At 47.7% G+C, this 16139-nt stretch overlaps 1 protein-coding gene across 2 annotated transcripts in view; it reads right to left on the bottom strand.

Annotated features, from left to right (window-relative positions):
* The window catches only part of LY75 (lymphocyte antigen 75), a 100047-nt gene that overhangs the window by 79554 nt on the left and 4354 nt on the right, over positions 1-16139 (bottom strand). For both annotated transcript variants that reach the window (XM_066575958.1, XM_066575959.1), the window contains exons 2-3: positions 10580-10948; positions 11-181 (exon numbers count right to left, since the gene is read on the bottom strand). In XM_066575958.1, coding sequence (XP_066432055.1) covers positions 11-181; positions 10580-10948 — 540 coding nt within the window. The remainder of the gene's footprint in view (positions 1-10; positions 182-10579; positions 10949-16139) is intronic.

The raw sequence follows: 16139 nt of genomic DNA, 5'->3' as shown, positions 1-16139 counted from the left end.
ATAGTCTAACCTGGTTTTAAGCAGTTTCCCACAAGAACGTTGTCATAGAAGCTTTCAGAGGTCACACACCACTCCTGATCTTCATCAGCATCATAGATACAGTCATGGTACCATTTCCCCTTATAGACAAAAGGAAAATCACAGGGTTTTCCAGAAGAACTGCCACCCGTCGTATACACAACTAAAAGAGAAAAGCAAAAACATCATTGCAATTTCACCACTTTTGCATCAAAATAACCCAATGCTCTATAAAACAGAATATGCTCCATGGTTCATTTTTCATTACAATTTAAAAACAGATTTCTAGAACTTTTTTTTTACTACAGAACTCCTCGAACTGGGCAAGAATTCCAGGACCAGAACATCCTGATTCATGAACAGAAGTCAGAACTACTGTGCAGCGAAGTAATAAGACACCAATTTGGTGGATCATGCTCCGGAATGTAACAATCTGCTCTTGTGTTAACATGAAAGTTGGTAGCCAAGGAGACTTAGGAATTTTAGAGCCAGTTTTCCCCAAACTTCTGGAATATTCATGAAATAGGCTATAAATGTCAGATCAGATCCACAGAATGAAGTACTTGTCACTCCTAGATTCCCGGAGGTGGTTGCCAAAGCCTCAGTTCTCAGAATCAGTGGAGGTCCCAGTGGTCAGACGACCACTTTACAATTTTGGCATATCCAATTGATATTTGTACTTAATGTAAGAGAACCTAGAATTAAAAGTTATGTCATTGAAAAATTTATCGTCACTCGACATTTTGTCCAATTGCTTTTAAAAAGAATGTCGAAATTGGGCAATTTACTCAAAGTATTTGTCTTGTATATTGTAGAAGCTCCGCACCTCAAACTTGTCCCTCACCTCAACCACGCTGCTTCTCCACGCATATTAAAAGATAAACCTGGTGCCAGAATATCATGTTAAGTAGAATCTACTAATATTTCCTCAACAACGCTGAAGCTTTGAGCAGGGTTAATGTCATCAGACGCGTCCGCCCCACAGCCTGGCTAGCATCAAGAGGTTTAAAAAGAAAATCTCATAGATGAAGGGCTACTAACAGATTGCGGAAGGTCTTAATGACACTTCCACCCATCATATTTTAAACCACTTCATGGTGGAGGATAGGCAACAAGCCACAACCATTCATTCATTGCTACTTGGAGCAGAGAGTGGCAAATTACTGTATTTCTCCACCAACAGATATTATAGGCATTAGGGTTTATTCACATGTGGAACAAGAAATGCAGCAACAATCACATTTGTAAAAAAAATGTATGCAGTTTAATGATGCAGTAATTGGTCACATGGTTTCTACAGGAATTGATGGGAAACTGATCAAATTTGTCGACAACACAAAGCTAGAAGGGAGAGCTAACCCTAGGGAAGAGAGTATTCAAAAAGATCTAGAAAAGCTTGCAAAGTGGGCAACAACTAACAGAATGGTATTTAACAAGGAGAAATTCAAAGTCCTACATCTGGGCAAGAAAAATGAAAAAAGCACATACAGAATGGGAGGAATTGAGTTAAGCAGCAGCACATGTAAAAAAGACTTGGGTATACTAATAGATCATAGACTGAACATGAGTCAACAATGTGATGCAGCATCTAAAAAGGCAAACACAATTCTGGGATGTATTAAGAGAAGCATAGAGTCTAGATCACGTGAGGTTATTATCCCCCTCTACTCTACCTTAGTCAGACCTCATCTGGAATACTGTGTCCAGTTCTGGGCATCCCACTTTAAAAAAGACATAAATAAACTGGAGCAAGTTCAGAGAAGAGTTACCAAGATGGTGAGCGGTCTGCAAATCATGTCCTACAAGGAACGGTTAAAGGACCTGGGAATGTTTAGCTTGCAAAAAAGGCTGAGAGGAGACTTAATAGCTGTCTACAAATATCTGAAGGGCTGTCACAGTGCAGAGGGATCAGCCATATTCTCATCTGCACAAGGAAAGACTAGAAGCAATGGGAAAAAAAGGGAGGAGACACAGATTTGATATTAGATAAAACTTTCTGACAGTGAGGGTGATAAATGAGTGGAACAGGTTACCACAGGAGGTAGTGAGTTCTCCTGCAATGGAAGTATTGCAAAATACGCTCGCTCCTGCGCAACTTTTTTTGCGCTGTGAACGAGAGTACTTTGCGCTAAGTCATATGGACAGAGGAATTACCTACTGGTCCGTAGTCCGTATTCTCCTGGAGAAATGACTTACCATACCGGCACATGACTGCTGCACTTAATCACTGGCCTCATTAGTAATGCCAACATGCAGGACATGTTATCGCTTAAAGCCAATGTTTGACTGCAGCAGTCCTGTGGATATACGGCACATCATCACTCAAGGAAAATAAACAGAGACCAAAGGGGACCACAGGGGCATCGGTGATGGAGTGGCGGCTGATTAAATGGGGTTATCCAGGCAGTTAAAAAAAATATGAAATAGGCTCAAAGCATAAAAAGAAGCCATTTTCACCTCTCCCGATCAGCAATGATTTCACCAACATTAGGGACGTGTGAAAGCTGCGGCCAATCACTGGCTCACTTCAGATGGCGAGCAGCTTCAGTGGTCACATGTTCCTGCGTCGGGATGTTCTCGCTACTGCAGCAGGAATAAGAGAGCGGCGGGGGACCAGACACCAGCAGAGAGGGAAATCAGGAGAGGTGGGTATGTCTTTTTTTATGCCTTGCTATCAATCTCAGCTTTAAAAAAAAGAAAAAAAAAAATTTAATACAGTTAAATAGATTATACCCAAGCAATCTATGCCATCTAATCTTTGGGATGGGCCAATATCTCCAGCTATGTCCTTTATGGACATTTACAGTTTTTTCCCCATTGCTGGTAGGAAAGGAAGTTATCCCTCAGGTCTCCTGCAGCTCAAATGCATTCACATGGCTCATTTTGCAAAAACATTTCTTCTTTGCAACAGGAAAAAATAATAAGAGTGCCACAGAAAATGTAGAGGACACTTAGGAAATGAGACATGAAAGAAGTTTATGTAAGCGGGGAGTCGGCTCTAAGAACCCCAAAATCTCAGCATTCTAGTCCAATTCTGCCAGCATGCTCAATTATGATCGTTGACTTGCAACTTAAATATTGATTTAGAGTGTAACTGCGCTGTACAAAAACTTTGGACATGTCAAAACTTTTGATCGCTGGGGATCCAGTTGCTAGAATGAAGCAGAAAGGGGTTGTCTCGTGAAATCAAGTGGGGTTATACACTTCTGTATGGCCATATTAATGCACTTTGTAATGTACATCGTGCATTAATTATGAGCCATACAGAAGTTATTCACTTACCTGCTCCGTTGCTAGCGTCCCCGTCGCCATGGATCCGTCTAAATTCGCTGTCTTCTGGCGTTTTTAGACGCGCTTGCGCAGTCCGGTCTTCTCCCTGGTGAATGGGGCCGCTCATGCCGGAGAGCTGGTCCTCGTAGCTCCGCCCCGTCACGTGTGCCGATTCCAGCCAATCAGGAGGCTGGAATCGGCAATGGACCGCACAGAGCCCACAGTGCACCATGGGAGAAGACCCGCGGTGCATCGTGGGTAAAGATCCCGGTGGCCATCTTGGTAAAGGAAGAAAGAAGTCGCCGCAGCGCCGGGATTCGGGTAGGTAATAAACTTTTTTTTTTTTTTTTAACCCATCCCTTGGGTTTGTCTCGCGCCGAACGAGGGGCCTATTGAATTAAAAAAAAAAACGTTTCGGCGTGAGACAACCCCTTTAAGTGCCCAACAATCGTCCAGTGTTAAAGGAACCTTATACTTTAGGCTTTCGTATTCACATAAAGGGGACTACCCACTACAGCTCTTTTTCACTGCGAAATTTGTGGGTTTTTTTCTCCAGGGGTCTATGGGACTTGTTAATGTTAATATCACATTGAGCAAAATCGCAATTTCGCGGTAAATTGCGATTTTGCCGCGATGCATTTTTAACATTAGAAAGCCCCATAGACACCTGGAAAAAAAAACGCAGCAAATTTGCAAACGCTAGTGGGTAGTCACCCTAAGGCTTCATTCCCACAAATGTATATTGGTCGCACTTTCACGCCCGGCCGATATACGCTGCCCATCTGATGCATTGGTTTACAATGCATCATTTCAGATGGGTGTATTCCCGTGGCTTAAAAGTGCCAGGCTGGCCACGATAGCGCACAGGAGCGCATTTCAGCTGGGTGCTTTTACGCCGGCCAGGAAAGATAGTTCAAGGACTATCTTCCTGGCCGGAATATGTCGACTGCTGCCATAGACTCCTATGGGAGCCAATGGTAGCTGACAGAGAAGCGATGTGGGAGGGAGTTTACAGCGTGTCTGCTAAAGTCCCACCCCCTTCCCTCTTCCTCTCCGCCCCTTGATGGCTGTTTGCAATGAGAGGGGTGGGAGCTAGTTGCTAAGCTCCCATCCCATCCCTCCCCCTCCCATTGCTGGCAGCTGACAAGGGGCGGAAAGGGGGCAGGAGCTTAGCACACTAGCTCCCCCCCTCGCTAGTTCTCGGCAGAGCTGAACTGGCTTCCCCCGCCCGACGTTATGTCGGGCTCGGCGTATACTTACTGGACCCGGGCCGTCTGAATGGGCATTAAAACGTGAGTTTTAACGCCTGTTCACGTGATTTTCGGCTGCACTGTGGCCCTGACAAGGCCGGACGTAAATCGTCACGCCTGTCTGAAAGAGCCCTCAAGACTGTATATTCTCCTTAAGAAACTGAAGCACTGATGAGTCATTCTGAACTACTCTGTCACTTAAGGCCCTTTTACAAGGGATCAATGTCGGGCAAACGATGCCCGACACTCATCCCTGTGTCTCCGTGCTCCGGCACCGGAGCTAGCAGAGCAGGCTGGTTCACAGAGCGGCCAGCAGGGGCGCGGGGCAGTGCAGCAGATTTCTCTCCCCCACCCCTCTCCATCCACATAACACAGCTGCTGTTCGCTACTAAACGGCCGCTGTTTAAACTGCACGATTAGCTTCATCGCTGCATAAAAGATCAGCGATGAAGCTCAACGTGCAGTTTAAACAGTGGCTGTTCAGTAGCGAACAGCCGCTGTGTTATCTTAATGGAGAGGGGCGGGGGAGCGAGTGGAGAGAAATCTGCAACACTGCCCCGCCCCCCTGCTGGCCGCTCCGTGAACCAGCCTGCTCTGCTAGCTCCCGTGCAGAAGCACGAGAGCGTGGGGATACAGGGACGAGTGTCGGGCATCGTTTGCCCGATATTCATCCTGTGTAAATGGGGCTTTAGATTAGCGCACTAAGATCTGCAGTTCTGGGTGGAACCGCTACAACCCGCTCCTGACCTGAAATGTTTTTTGTAAACATAAAATATTACAGTAAGTCCACCCAAAACAGGTCTGATTATTGCCGTGCCTGTTAATTATGAACAAGTCAAACCATTACTGGGGTGGAGACAGATTACAAAGAACAAGTTTAACTTCTCTGAACCACTTATTTATATGTATATACACGGCTATAATGTAATTTAGACCTATTATTACTAGAGATGAGCGAACATACTTGTTTCGAGTAATTACTCGATCAAGCACCGCGATTTTCAAGTACTTCCGTACTCGGGTGAAAAGATTCGGGGGGCGCCGGGGGGGGGGGGGGGGGGGGGGGGCGAGGCGTGGCGGCGCAGGGGGTAGCAGCGGGGAACAGGGGGGAGCCCTCTCTCTCTCCCTCTCCCCCCCACTCCCCGCTGCAACCCCCCACTCACCCACGGCGCCCCCCGAATCTTTTCGCCCGAGTACGGAAGTACTCGAAAATCGCGGTACGCGGGCGAAAAAGGGGCGTGGCCGAGTACGCTCGCTCATCTCTAATTATTAACCCCTTAAGTACAGTACTTTTTTTTCCTTATATATGTTTCTACCGATATAGCTTTATAAGTTCGGTTGTCTTCCATTAATAACCAGGAGTTCTGAATTATTTGGTCACACATTATGATTATTTTCATGAAGGGGTAGAGGCCAACGCCATCATTAGGGTTTGCTTGGGTTTTTCTCTTTATGTTAAAGGGGTTCTGACATGAATAATTTTTTTATGCTTTAGCAGCCATTGTTCCCTGGTCTGCCTAATGGACCCAGGGAACCCATGGGTTAATGGCTGCTAAAGCATAAAAATCTTATACTTACCTGTTCTCCTGTTGTTGTTGACATCGGGGGGTCATCTCCCGGCAGCATATTAGCACTTTCTGCTTAGGTTAAGCAGCCTGACTAGAGCCACCTGATTGGTGCACGCTGTGCAGTCACGTGGTGCCGAAGAGCCAATCAGGTGGCTCTAATCAGCAGCACTGCTTAACCTAAGCAGAAAGTGCTAGTATGCCTCCCGGCAGGCAGTCTTCTTCCTCCAGCAGCCGCGCCGCTCCGGGATCGCGCGCATGCGCAGTGGAGAGGTGCCCTCTGACAGGAGTCAGGACGGGCCGCGTCTCCACTGCGCATGCGCAGCACTCCGGAGTTCAGCCGGACGGACGGGCCGCCCACAGCAAGCACTGCTTGTGACGTGTTTGCTGTGGCGGTCCGTCCGTTGACCTCGGAAGTGCCTGACGGACGGACCAGAGCAGGAAGCGGTCTTTTTGACCGCTCCTGCTCTGCTTTAAAGGCACAGAAGAAGATGCCGGCTGGAGGGGACATGCCTGGCGATCGGGCCAGGCCAGGCAAGGTGAGTACAAATTTTTTTTTTTCATGTCAGAACCCCTTTAAGTTAGAGCTGTAATGATATGGGGGATTTGGGGTTTGCCCGGACGCTTTTAAGACAATCTGAGGGAAAAAACAGGTCTAGAAAAGTATTTTGACATAAGGTTATGTTTTGACTTTTAGATTTTGTATGTAACAATATTCTGACAATTTTAGATGCTATTTAGTACATCTATTTAGGTCCTGTGAGACCTGATATGTGGTTTGTTGGTTTGTGTTTTTTTTTTCTTGTTTAAAATAATAAAATCTCCAATAAAAAGATTGAACATAGCTTTATAAGTTATTTTTTGCGGGAACAGTTTGTAAATAGTAACTTGTAATTTACCATTTCAGACTTAAAGGGGTTGTCTCGTGGCAGCAAGTGGGTCTATACACTTCTGTATGGCCATATTAATGCACTTTGTAATATACATCGTGCATTAAATATGAGCCATACAGAAGTTATTCACTTACCTGCTCCGTTGCTAGCGTCCTCGTCTCCTTGGTTCCGTCTAAATTCGCTGGCAGCTTGCTTTTTTAGACGCGCTTGCGCAGTCCGTTCTTCTCCTTTCAGCACGAGCCGCTTCAGTGTGCTCCCCGCTACAGCTCTTCACTGTCACTGCTCGGGAGCGCGCTGGAGCGGCCATTCTGTACCATCCTCTGTTAGAGGAAGGTGCAGAGCCGCCCAGCTGTCCCAAGAAGCCGCCCAGCTGTCCCGCCGTCCTGCCACCCAGGTAAGTGATGGGCCGGGGGAAGCTGCCGCTGCGCCGGGGGCGGCTGCCGCTGCGATCGGGGGGCTGTCGCTGCGATGGGGGGGCTGCCGCTGTACCGGGGGGGGGGGCTGTCGCTGCGATGGGGGGGGCTGCCGCTGCGATGGGGCTGCCGCTGTGCTGGGGGGGGCTGTCGCTGCGATGGGGGGGGGCTGTCGCTGCGAAGGGGGGGTTGCCGCTGTGCCGGGGGGGGGGGGGGGCTGCCGCTGCGATGGGGGGGCTGCCGCTGTGCCGGGGGGGGCTGTCGCTGCGATGGGGGGGGGGGGGGGGGGGTCGGGGGCTGCGCCGGTTATCTGCTGCCTGGCGGTGGGTGACTGGTCGGCCGTGTTCAATCCAGGGGTCCGGTCGGCGGCTGCGGGGCGTCTGGTTGTCAGGGAGACACAGCTGGTAGCGTCTCGGGAGCGCGCACGTCGGGCTACAGCAAGCGACGGGAAAAGAGCCGGCGGCCATCTTGGGAAAATTTTTATAAGTTGCTGAAACGCTGGAACTGTAAGTACAAACCAGCTAGAAAAGTCATTTACAGGGGGGCTTAGTAATGTATGCTTAATTAGGGGGACTGGGAAAAAAAAATTCACTGCTTCCTTGAGACAACCCCTTTAATAGCTGTCTACAAATATCTGAAGGGCTGTTACAGTCCAGACAGATCAGCCCTATTCTCATTTGTACAAGGAAAGACTAGAAGCAATGGGAGGAAACTGAAAGCCGGTCTTAGGATGGGCAAACTACTTTAACCGGACTTACAAACAGTATCCTCCTTCCTTCTAGTAGTAAAATTTGTGTCTGCTTCCCTTTCCTTTATTTCCCCGGTAGTCACAGCAGGCTACACCTTCCCCGGCAGTGACAGCAGGCTACACCTTCCCCGGCAGTGACAGCAGGCTACACCTTCCCCGGCAGTGACAGCAGGCTACACCTTCCCCGGCAGTGACAGCAGGCTACACCTTCCCCGGCAGTGACAGCAGGCTACACCTTCCCCGGCAGTGACAGCAGGCTACACCTTCCCCGGCAGTGACAGCAGGCTACACCTTCCCCGGCAGTGACAGCAGGCTACACCTTCCCCGGTAGTGACAGCAGGCTACACCTTCCCCGGTAGTGACGGCAGGCTACACCTTCCCCGGTAGTCACGGCAGGCTACACCTTCCCCGGTAGTGACGGCAGGCTACACCTTCCCCGGTAGTGACGGCAGGCTACACCTTCCCCGGTAGTGACGGCAGGCTACACCTTCCCCGGTAGTGACGGCAGGCTACACCTTCCCCGGTAGTGACGGCAGGCTACACCTTCCCCGGTAGTGACGGCAGGCTACACCTTCCCCGGTAGTGACGGCAGGCTACACCTTCCCCGGTAGTGACGGCAGGCTACACCTTCCCCGGTAGTGACGGCAGGCTACACCTTCCCCGATAGTGACGGCAGGCTACACCTTCCCCGGTAGTGACGGCAGGCTACACCTTCCCCGGTAGTGACGGCAGGCTACACCTTCCCCGGTAGTGACGGCAGGCTACACCTTCCCCGGTAGTCACGGCAGGCTACACCTTCCCCGGTAGTCACGGCAGGCTACACCTTCCCCGGTAGTCACGGCAGGCTACACCTTCCCCGGTAGTCACGGCAGGCTACACCTTCCCCGGTAGTCACGGCAGGCTACACCTTCCCCGGTAGTCACGGCAGGCTACACCTTCCCCGGTGGTCACGGCAGGCTACACCTTCCCCGGTGGTCACGGCAGGCTACACCTTCCCCGGTAGTCACGGCAGGCTACACCTTCCCCGGTAGTCACGGCAGGCTACACCTTCCCCGGTAGTCACGGCAGGCTACACCTTCCCCGGTAGTCACGGCAGGCTACACCTTCCCTGGTAGTCACGGCAGGCTACACCCCACCCCCACTGCCAGATACTGTATGCAGCTTTCTGCTAACAGAGACTGATGCAGTAGGATGATACAGCACTGTCATCATTAGTCTTTGAGTGCTTCTGTTGGAAGAGATGGAAATTGATATTGTCCGTGACAGCATCCAATGCCATGCACCCGGTGGAAACTGCCAAATGCAAGAAGGGCAAGGAGCAACATCCACTCGCCTGAACTGATTTTACGATCTTTTGCCCAAATAATCAGTTCAGGACAGTAATCTTTTCTGCTACTGCATAACTTGGAATTACCCAGATTTGCATCCACTACCAGTCAGTTTTAATTAAAGGGTCATTACATGATTAGAACAACATGCTTACTTTCTTCCATTCCTGTCCATAAATTGTGTGTGCTATTGTAGATCAGTCCCATTAACTTCAACAGAACTGGGGCTATGTTCTCATTTCCATTCATTCAGTTTGTCTAGGCTTCCATTATAAATGCCACAAAAAAAAACCCAGAATGTTCCACTATTTTTTCAGGTAAAATGACGGTAATCGGAGAGAACTTATTATAGTCAAAGGGTTCTGTCAACTGTTGCTATTTTAAGTCAACTAATTAATTCGGCATGCCGGTCTTTTTCCTTGTTCTGTTAGACAATAGAGCAGAAGAACATAGATGGGAGCAGAGCCTAGAACTGCAATACCAGACATGCGCAACCATGTTTTCCTAATCCCATACACCCATTGATTGTGTGACATTACAGAACGATAAACCGCCACCTACTATTGAGACGCTGGATTTCACAGCACTGGAAAATTACAAAAGCTTAAAACAACCCTACAGTTTTGGAACAAAATCCTATCCCGGACTGAAGAGGGTGGGTGGTATAATACCTGCAGTAGTTCTTCTCTGCCATCCATCTGATCTGCCGGTTTCGGGGCCCACTTTCATCTTTTCAACATTGCTGACGATATCTTCAGACTACCTAATCCCAGTAGTGCTTTGGTAGTCTAAAACTGCCAATACACCTTATTTGTTCTCTGATTGGCTAGTGCTGCTCACATGATCAACACTGGCCAATCAGAGAGCAGCGCACAGTGTACTATTAGCTAGATAAAAAAATTGTAGCCATCTTGAGCAGCCGAAAATTGGGGCCAACACTGGCAGATCTAATGGACGGCAGAGAAGAACAAGTGCATGTAATATACCCCCATACCCTGTAGTACCATGACAGAACTTTGTCCTGAAACCTAAGGGTTGCTTTAACCACAGTGAAACGAATTTTTGCATAAAAACCATAAAACACCCCCACTTACCATAATATGGAATATCACATATCGTCTCAGATTTCCCAGTCTGACTCCATTCATCTTTGGTCTTCATTGCTACCGATACCATTCCATTCTTTACATTCAGACCATATCCGGAGGCACCAGATATAATGCGTCCTTCACAACGCCACCACAACATGAGTGTTGAGTCACAAGAAACCAGTTTCAAGGGATCCTGAGGTTTAGAAATGTCAATTCCAAGGCACTTTTGAGTTCCCAGGCTAAAGAGGCGATGGCTGGAGCCCCACGTCCACAAGGAATTATTGGTCTGTGAGCAGCTTCTGACCGACAGCCCATCATTCTCCACCGTAAGGCACTTATTGGACTGAACGTGAAGAATTTCAAAGGTGTGTTCTACGGAGAGAAATAAAGAGGGAGTTCAATACAAATAATGAAAGCAAAATTAAGTAAAATGATGTAGAAAATGTGAATAAAATGAATGTGCAGTTTGTTTTAGTTATGATGGAACACTTTGAATGTTGTCGGGGAAGGGGGATTGGGGGCATAGCTTTCCTATGACACTCATACCATTTCCAATCTCCCTTAACATGATGCTTAAAGGGGATGTCCAAGAAAACTTTTCTTGTAAAATCATGTTCCCCATGCTTTAAAATAACAAATGAGCTAATAATCACATCTCCCGACTCAGCAGCTATGGGTTTCCTCTGTGACTTATTGTTTACAAGTTGCAACAACCTATGTAGGCAGCATCACAGGCTGCTGCAGCCAATCACATTGCTCAGCACTCAATCGCTGCTGCAGCCTGTAAACGATATAACGCAGCAGAGACCCGGAGCTGTCGGCGAGGGACATGTTGGGAGTCGGGAGCGGCGATTATAAGCTCGTTTGTTATTTTTTAGCATGGGGAACATGTTTTTAAAAGAAAAGTTTATGCCGGAAAACCCCTATAAAGTTGCAAAGGATTAGAAAACATGGCTGCTTTGTTCCAAAAAACTGTGCCACGCCTGTCCAAAAGTTGCATATAATATTGCTTCACTCGCTTCATTGGAGCTGACCTGCCATACCAGGCACAACCCATGGGCAGGGAAGAAAGCAGCCATGCTTTAGGAATCCTGGAAACCCTTTTGATCTTCAGATCATGTTTTTAGCCACAGTTTGAAGTAAAAGACAGGAAAATATCTCCCTTATAGGCAAATGTATATGTACATACACCAGCGCCATGGGAGGCCACAAGGACACTTATTTGGCCTCTGATGGTGCATGCAGCACTACTATAGATATGCCTGGCATATACAGCAGAAGGTTTTCCCCACAAGTACAGCAAGCATAGGGCCACAACTTTACCTGGACAGGCCCTAACTTGTTCCTCTCTGACATATCTGGATTAGCTGGATTTCCCCTTGAAGGTGAAAGTACAGATAGTTTCAAAGCAATGAAAGTAGAAATCTTATTACTGTCTTATCAAAGTTTAAGACGGAATTACAATTAATGGTTGGTTTAAAGACAAACTTTTCCATTCTTAACAAATGCATGTATGGTGGTGGTTGTATATGGTAAGTGTTCCCTTCCAAACACTTTACTGCTGAAATCCAAATACTGTAAATTTACATTGTACTATGAGAGGTTTAAGCAATTACCAGTAAATTAGATTTTAACGCACCTATGAATTATATCTATGTTAGGCCAGTCTCACACGGATGGGCCCCTGGCCGGCGACCCCATATACCAGCTTTTTCTCTACTGTGGATGACCATGGACGCTCGCCGTCGGTCATGGGCAGTAGAGAATTAGTTTTTATATTTGTATTTCCCACGCCATTGCTATGTGATGACGCGGGTACCCGTGGCCTATCCGCAATGTCAGACAACTTCCATTGACTTCAATGGAAGCCATCTGTGTGGAATCCACACAAAAATAGAACATGTTGTGGTTTTAATTCCATTCGCAGAAATCGCAATCGCTATCCGCTCATCTGAGTAGATATGTGAACGTTCTATTTTTTCAATGTGTGTGGAATACCGCGGATCGTCCATGCGGGTGAGGATTGTTGATTCTGCAATTCTAAACCGGTCATGTGAGACCAGCCTAAGGCTTCCTACACACGGCCGTGAAACTCAGCCGATAATGCGCTCGTGAATGCGCAATGTCCGCGTGGATGCAAAGTGTTTTTGTATCAAAAACGCCTCCCATCACTTTAATACAGTTACGATCCTCCAGATTTTCATGGCTATGTGAAAGCTGCCTGAATAACACATTAGAGGACTGCCTGATTACAAGTTCCCTTTAAAGGGGTTCTGCCAACATAGAAAATTATCCCCTCTTTGCAGAATAGGGGACGGCTCTGATCAATAGGAGTTTGACCACTGGGAACCCACTAACAAGGGTCCTAAGCTTCCTGCATGAAGGGAGTGGTGGATGTACACTCCTGCGCCATTCATTGCCGATCTACGGGGCTCCCAATTAAATGAAGGGAGCACCAACATGTCCGACTGTAGCTCCATGTATCTGGAGACTTTTGGAACGCTTGTTCTCGGGATCAGTGGGGGTTCCAGCAGTTGGACCTCCACCAATCAGAAAGTTATCCCTAAGGCCTCATGTCCACGGGGAAAATCAGATCCGCTGCAGATTCTCCATGTAGAATCTGCAGCGGGTCCCTCCTGCCCCGCGGACATGAGCGCTGAAAATAAGAATTTAAAAGCATTTACCCATCCGTAGCGGGCGGGGAAAGCCTTCTCTTCCTCACGGCCGGATCTTCTTTTCCGGCCGGCGGATGAATTCATCACGCCGGCGGCACGTCGCCGGCGTGCCGCGCGCATGCGCCGGGCACATCCGCCGAGCCGAAGCAAGAAAGATCCGGCCGTGAGGAAGAGAAGGCTTTCCCCGCCCGCTCCGGTTGAGTAATTCTTTTAAATTCCTATTTTAGGTCTCCCGCGGATCCGGACGGCTTCCATAGGCTTCAATAGAAGCCCGCGGGAGCCGTCCCCGCGGGAGACCCGCATGAAAATGGAGCATGGTCCGGATTTTTTCATGCTCCATTTTTTTTAAAATCCCTTTTATTGACCATCCGCGGGTATTTATCTACCCCGCGGGTGGTCAATGCATCCCTATGGGGTGCGGATCCACGGGCAGGAGAAGAGTTAAAATCCGCTGCGGATTTTAATTCTTATTTTGCCCGTGGACATGAGCCCTTAAAGAAAGGAGGGGAAAAAAAGGATGTCCTCCTCTTCCCAATCATAATTTTATTTATTTAGTATTTTTCCTCCTTTCTTTAAAACTTGCAGTTTTAACAGTATCTGAGTTTCTCGGCCCGATATTGCACTCGCCCGTGTGAAATGACATTTATCCATACAGTAATCGTACAGTGAGCTCGCAGCTCCCGTTCCAGCACCGTCCTTCTACATCTTTTTGTGCCATGTCACTAGTCCTGTGCGCACCAATGGGTTGTCGGACCGGACACTCTAAGATCCTACTAGGCCAATTTCAGACGAGCTTATTATAGCGCGTGCGTAATATGGATCCGTAATACAGAAGCGTTACAGATGACATTTAGGTTGGCTACAAACTAGAGTACTGTTATACGACCCTTAGGGCTTATTCAGACATCCGTATATCGGCTGGGTTTTCACGCCCGGCCGATATACGGCATCCCTTTCTGCAGGGGAAGGAGGCAGGCCAGGAGCAGTGCACTGAGCTCCCGCCCCCTCTCTGCCCTTCGTTACTATTTGCAATGGGAGGGGGCGGAACTTATCTATGCCCCCGTCCCGCCTCTCCCATTGTAAACAGTGGCGAGGGGTCGAGAGGGGGCGGGAGCTCAGTGCACTGCTCCTGGGCCGCCTCCTTCCCCTGCAGAAAGGGATGCCGTATATCGGCCGGGCGTGAAAACCCAGCCCATATACGGACGTGTGAATAAGCCCTTATACGGATGTTTCAGATGATATTACAACCGTATATCATCAGTATTTCCCCACTACTTCACCAGTATTTGCCTCTCCTTATGTCTATTTCTATTGGGCAAATACTGATCCCTATTCGCCCAACAGAAAAGAATACAAATATGTTGGCGAATGTGCAAAAATAAGTCATGCTGCGTTCTTAAAAAACGGCTGTGAATAATACAGCCATGTGATTAGTCCTATTGATTTCCATTTGCTCCGCACTATGGTCCACAAATTACAGACCAAATACGGAGGTGAAGTACGCTTGTCTGAAACGGGCCTAAAGCTGTACGTCATCAGTATGTGCCCTCATGTTTACAAGCATCGGTTTTGGTTTCTACTGGGCACATGCCAATCCGTATTTACCAAATAGAAAATAATGCCAATATGGAGGTAAAAACAGAAAAAAAATATGCTGCGTTTTAAAAAAAATGGCCATGAAAACAGATATATAGATTTACATTAGCTACACAAAACACGGACCAAATATGCAGTTAAAATATGCTTGTTTGAAAGCGACCGGAGGGCACAGGCGATGTGAAGTGTGCCCGAGATTCTCCAGCGCAATTTGCTTTGCACAGCGCACGGACACTCTGTTCCTATAGCGTCTGGGGGCTCAAACACATGGGAGTGATTTTCTCCCGTTATGCAGCCGTGATATTACTGATTTCAATGGTTTCATTTTCACTGGCGGTAATGTCACTCGTTAACAGGGCAAGAAAACAGAGGACTTGCCCTATCTTTCCCGTATTAACTACGTGCCGCGTTCTTTTTCAAACTCCTGCGCTATGGTGTAGAGCTTAAATGGCCCAAGAAAAGAAAAACAAAAAACTGTTGATGCGCAACTCAACTCCATAGCAGTGAGCGCAGTTGCGCACGACCGTGTGAAATCGCCCTGATGTTCCTAGTCGCATAAGAGACTTACAGAAGAATAGGATGTGCAGAGATTTTTCAAACTCAGGCCATAGGTCCGAATGAAAAATCCCTTGTGTGCGAAAAGCACCCTATACAAATGGATTCTTTTCCCGTGCAAATTCCGTCCAAATTGCATGTAACTCGCAGGGCGAAAAAAATAATAATAATAATAATCGCCTATGTGCATGAGCCCTTCCTAAGGGTGACTGCCCACTACAGTTTTTTTTCACTGTGAAATTCGCGTTTTTTTTCTGCAGGGGTCTATGGGACTTGTAATGTTAAAATCTCGATCGCACAAAATCGCGATTTCGCGGTAAATTGCGATTTTAACATTACAAGTCCCATAGACCCCTGCAGAAAAAAAAACGCTGTGAATTTCGCAGTGAAAAAAAAACTGTAGTGGGTAGTCACCCGTGGTGCGATTGTCTACTGTGGCTATTCAATAGTTAATCCTACCTGAGCTTTGGTCTCTGCTGCAACAGTGGTTCCTAATTAACTCGTTAGTTGCCTTATTTATACCTTGGGACTTGATTTATGCCTTGTCTGAGTATCAATGTAGTTTGTTCCCTGTCAAACCAGGTTAACCTTGTGGTAGTAAGCCTTGGCTAGCCATAACCCAATCAGCTGTGCTACAACATGGCCAAGTGTTGTCTGCACCTGTGCTGCCAAGTTCCCCTGTGGTCGCCAGTCAGGCGGTGGCATTAAGGATTCACGGTATGAGTTGTGTTACATAC

Source organism: Eleutherodactylus coqui, chromosome 8 (assembly GCF_035609145.1).
Source record: "Eleutherodactylus coqui strain aEleCoq1 chromosome 8, aEleCoq1.hap1, whole genome shotgun sequence".
Lineage (NCBI taxonomy): Eukaryota > Metazoa > Chordata > Amphibia > Anura > Eleutherodactylidae > Eleutherodactylus > Eleutherodactylus coqui.
The sequence above is the reverse complement of the archived record's forward strand: the minus strand, read 5'-3'. Positions and strand labels throughout refer to the sequence as shown.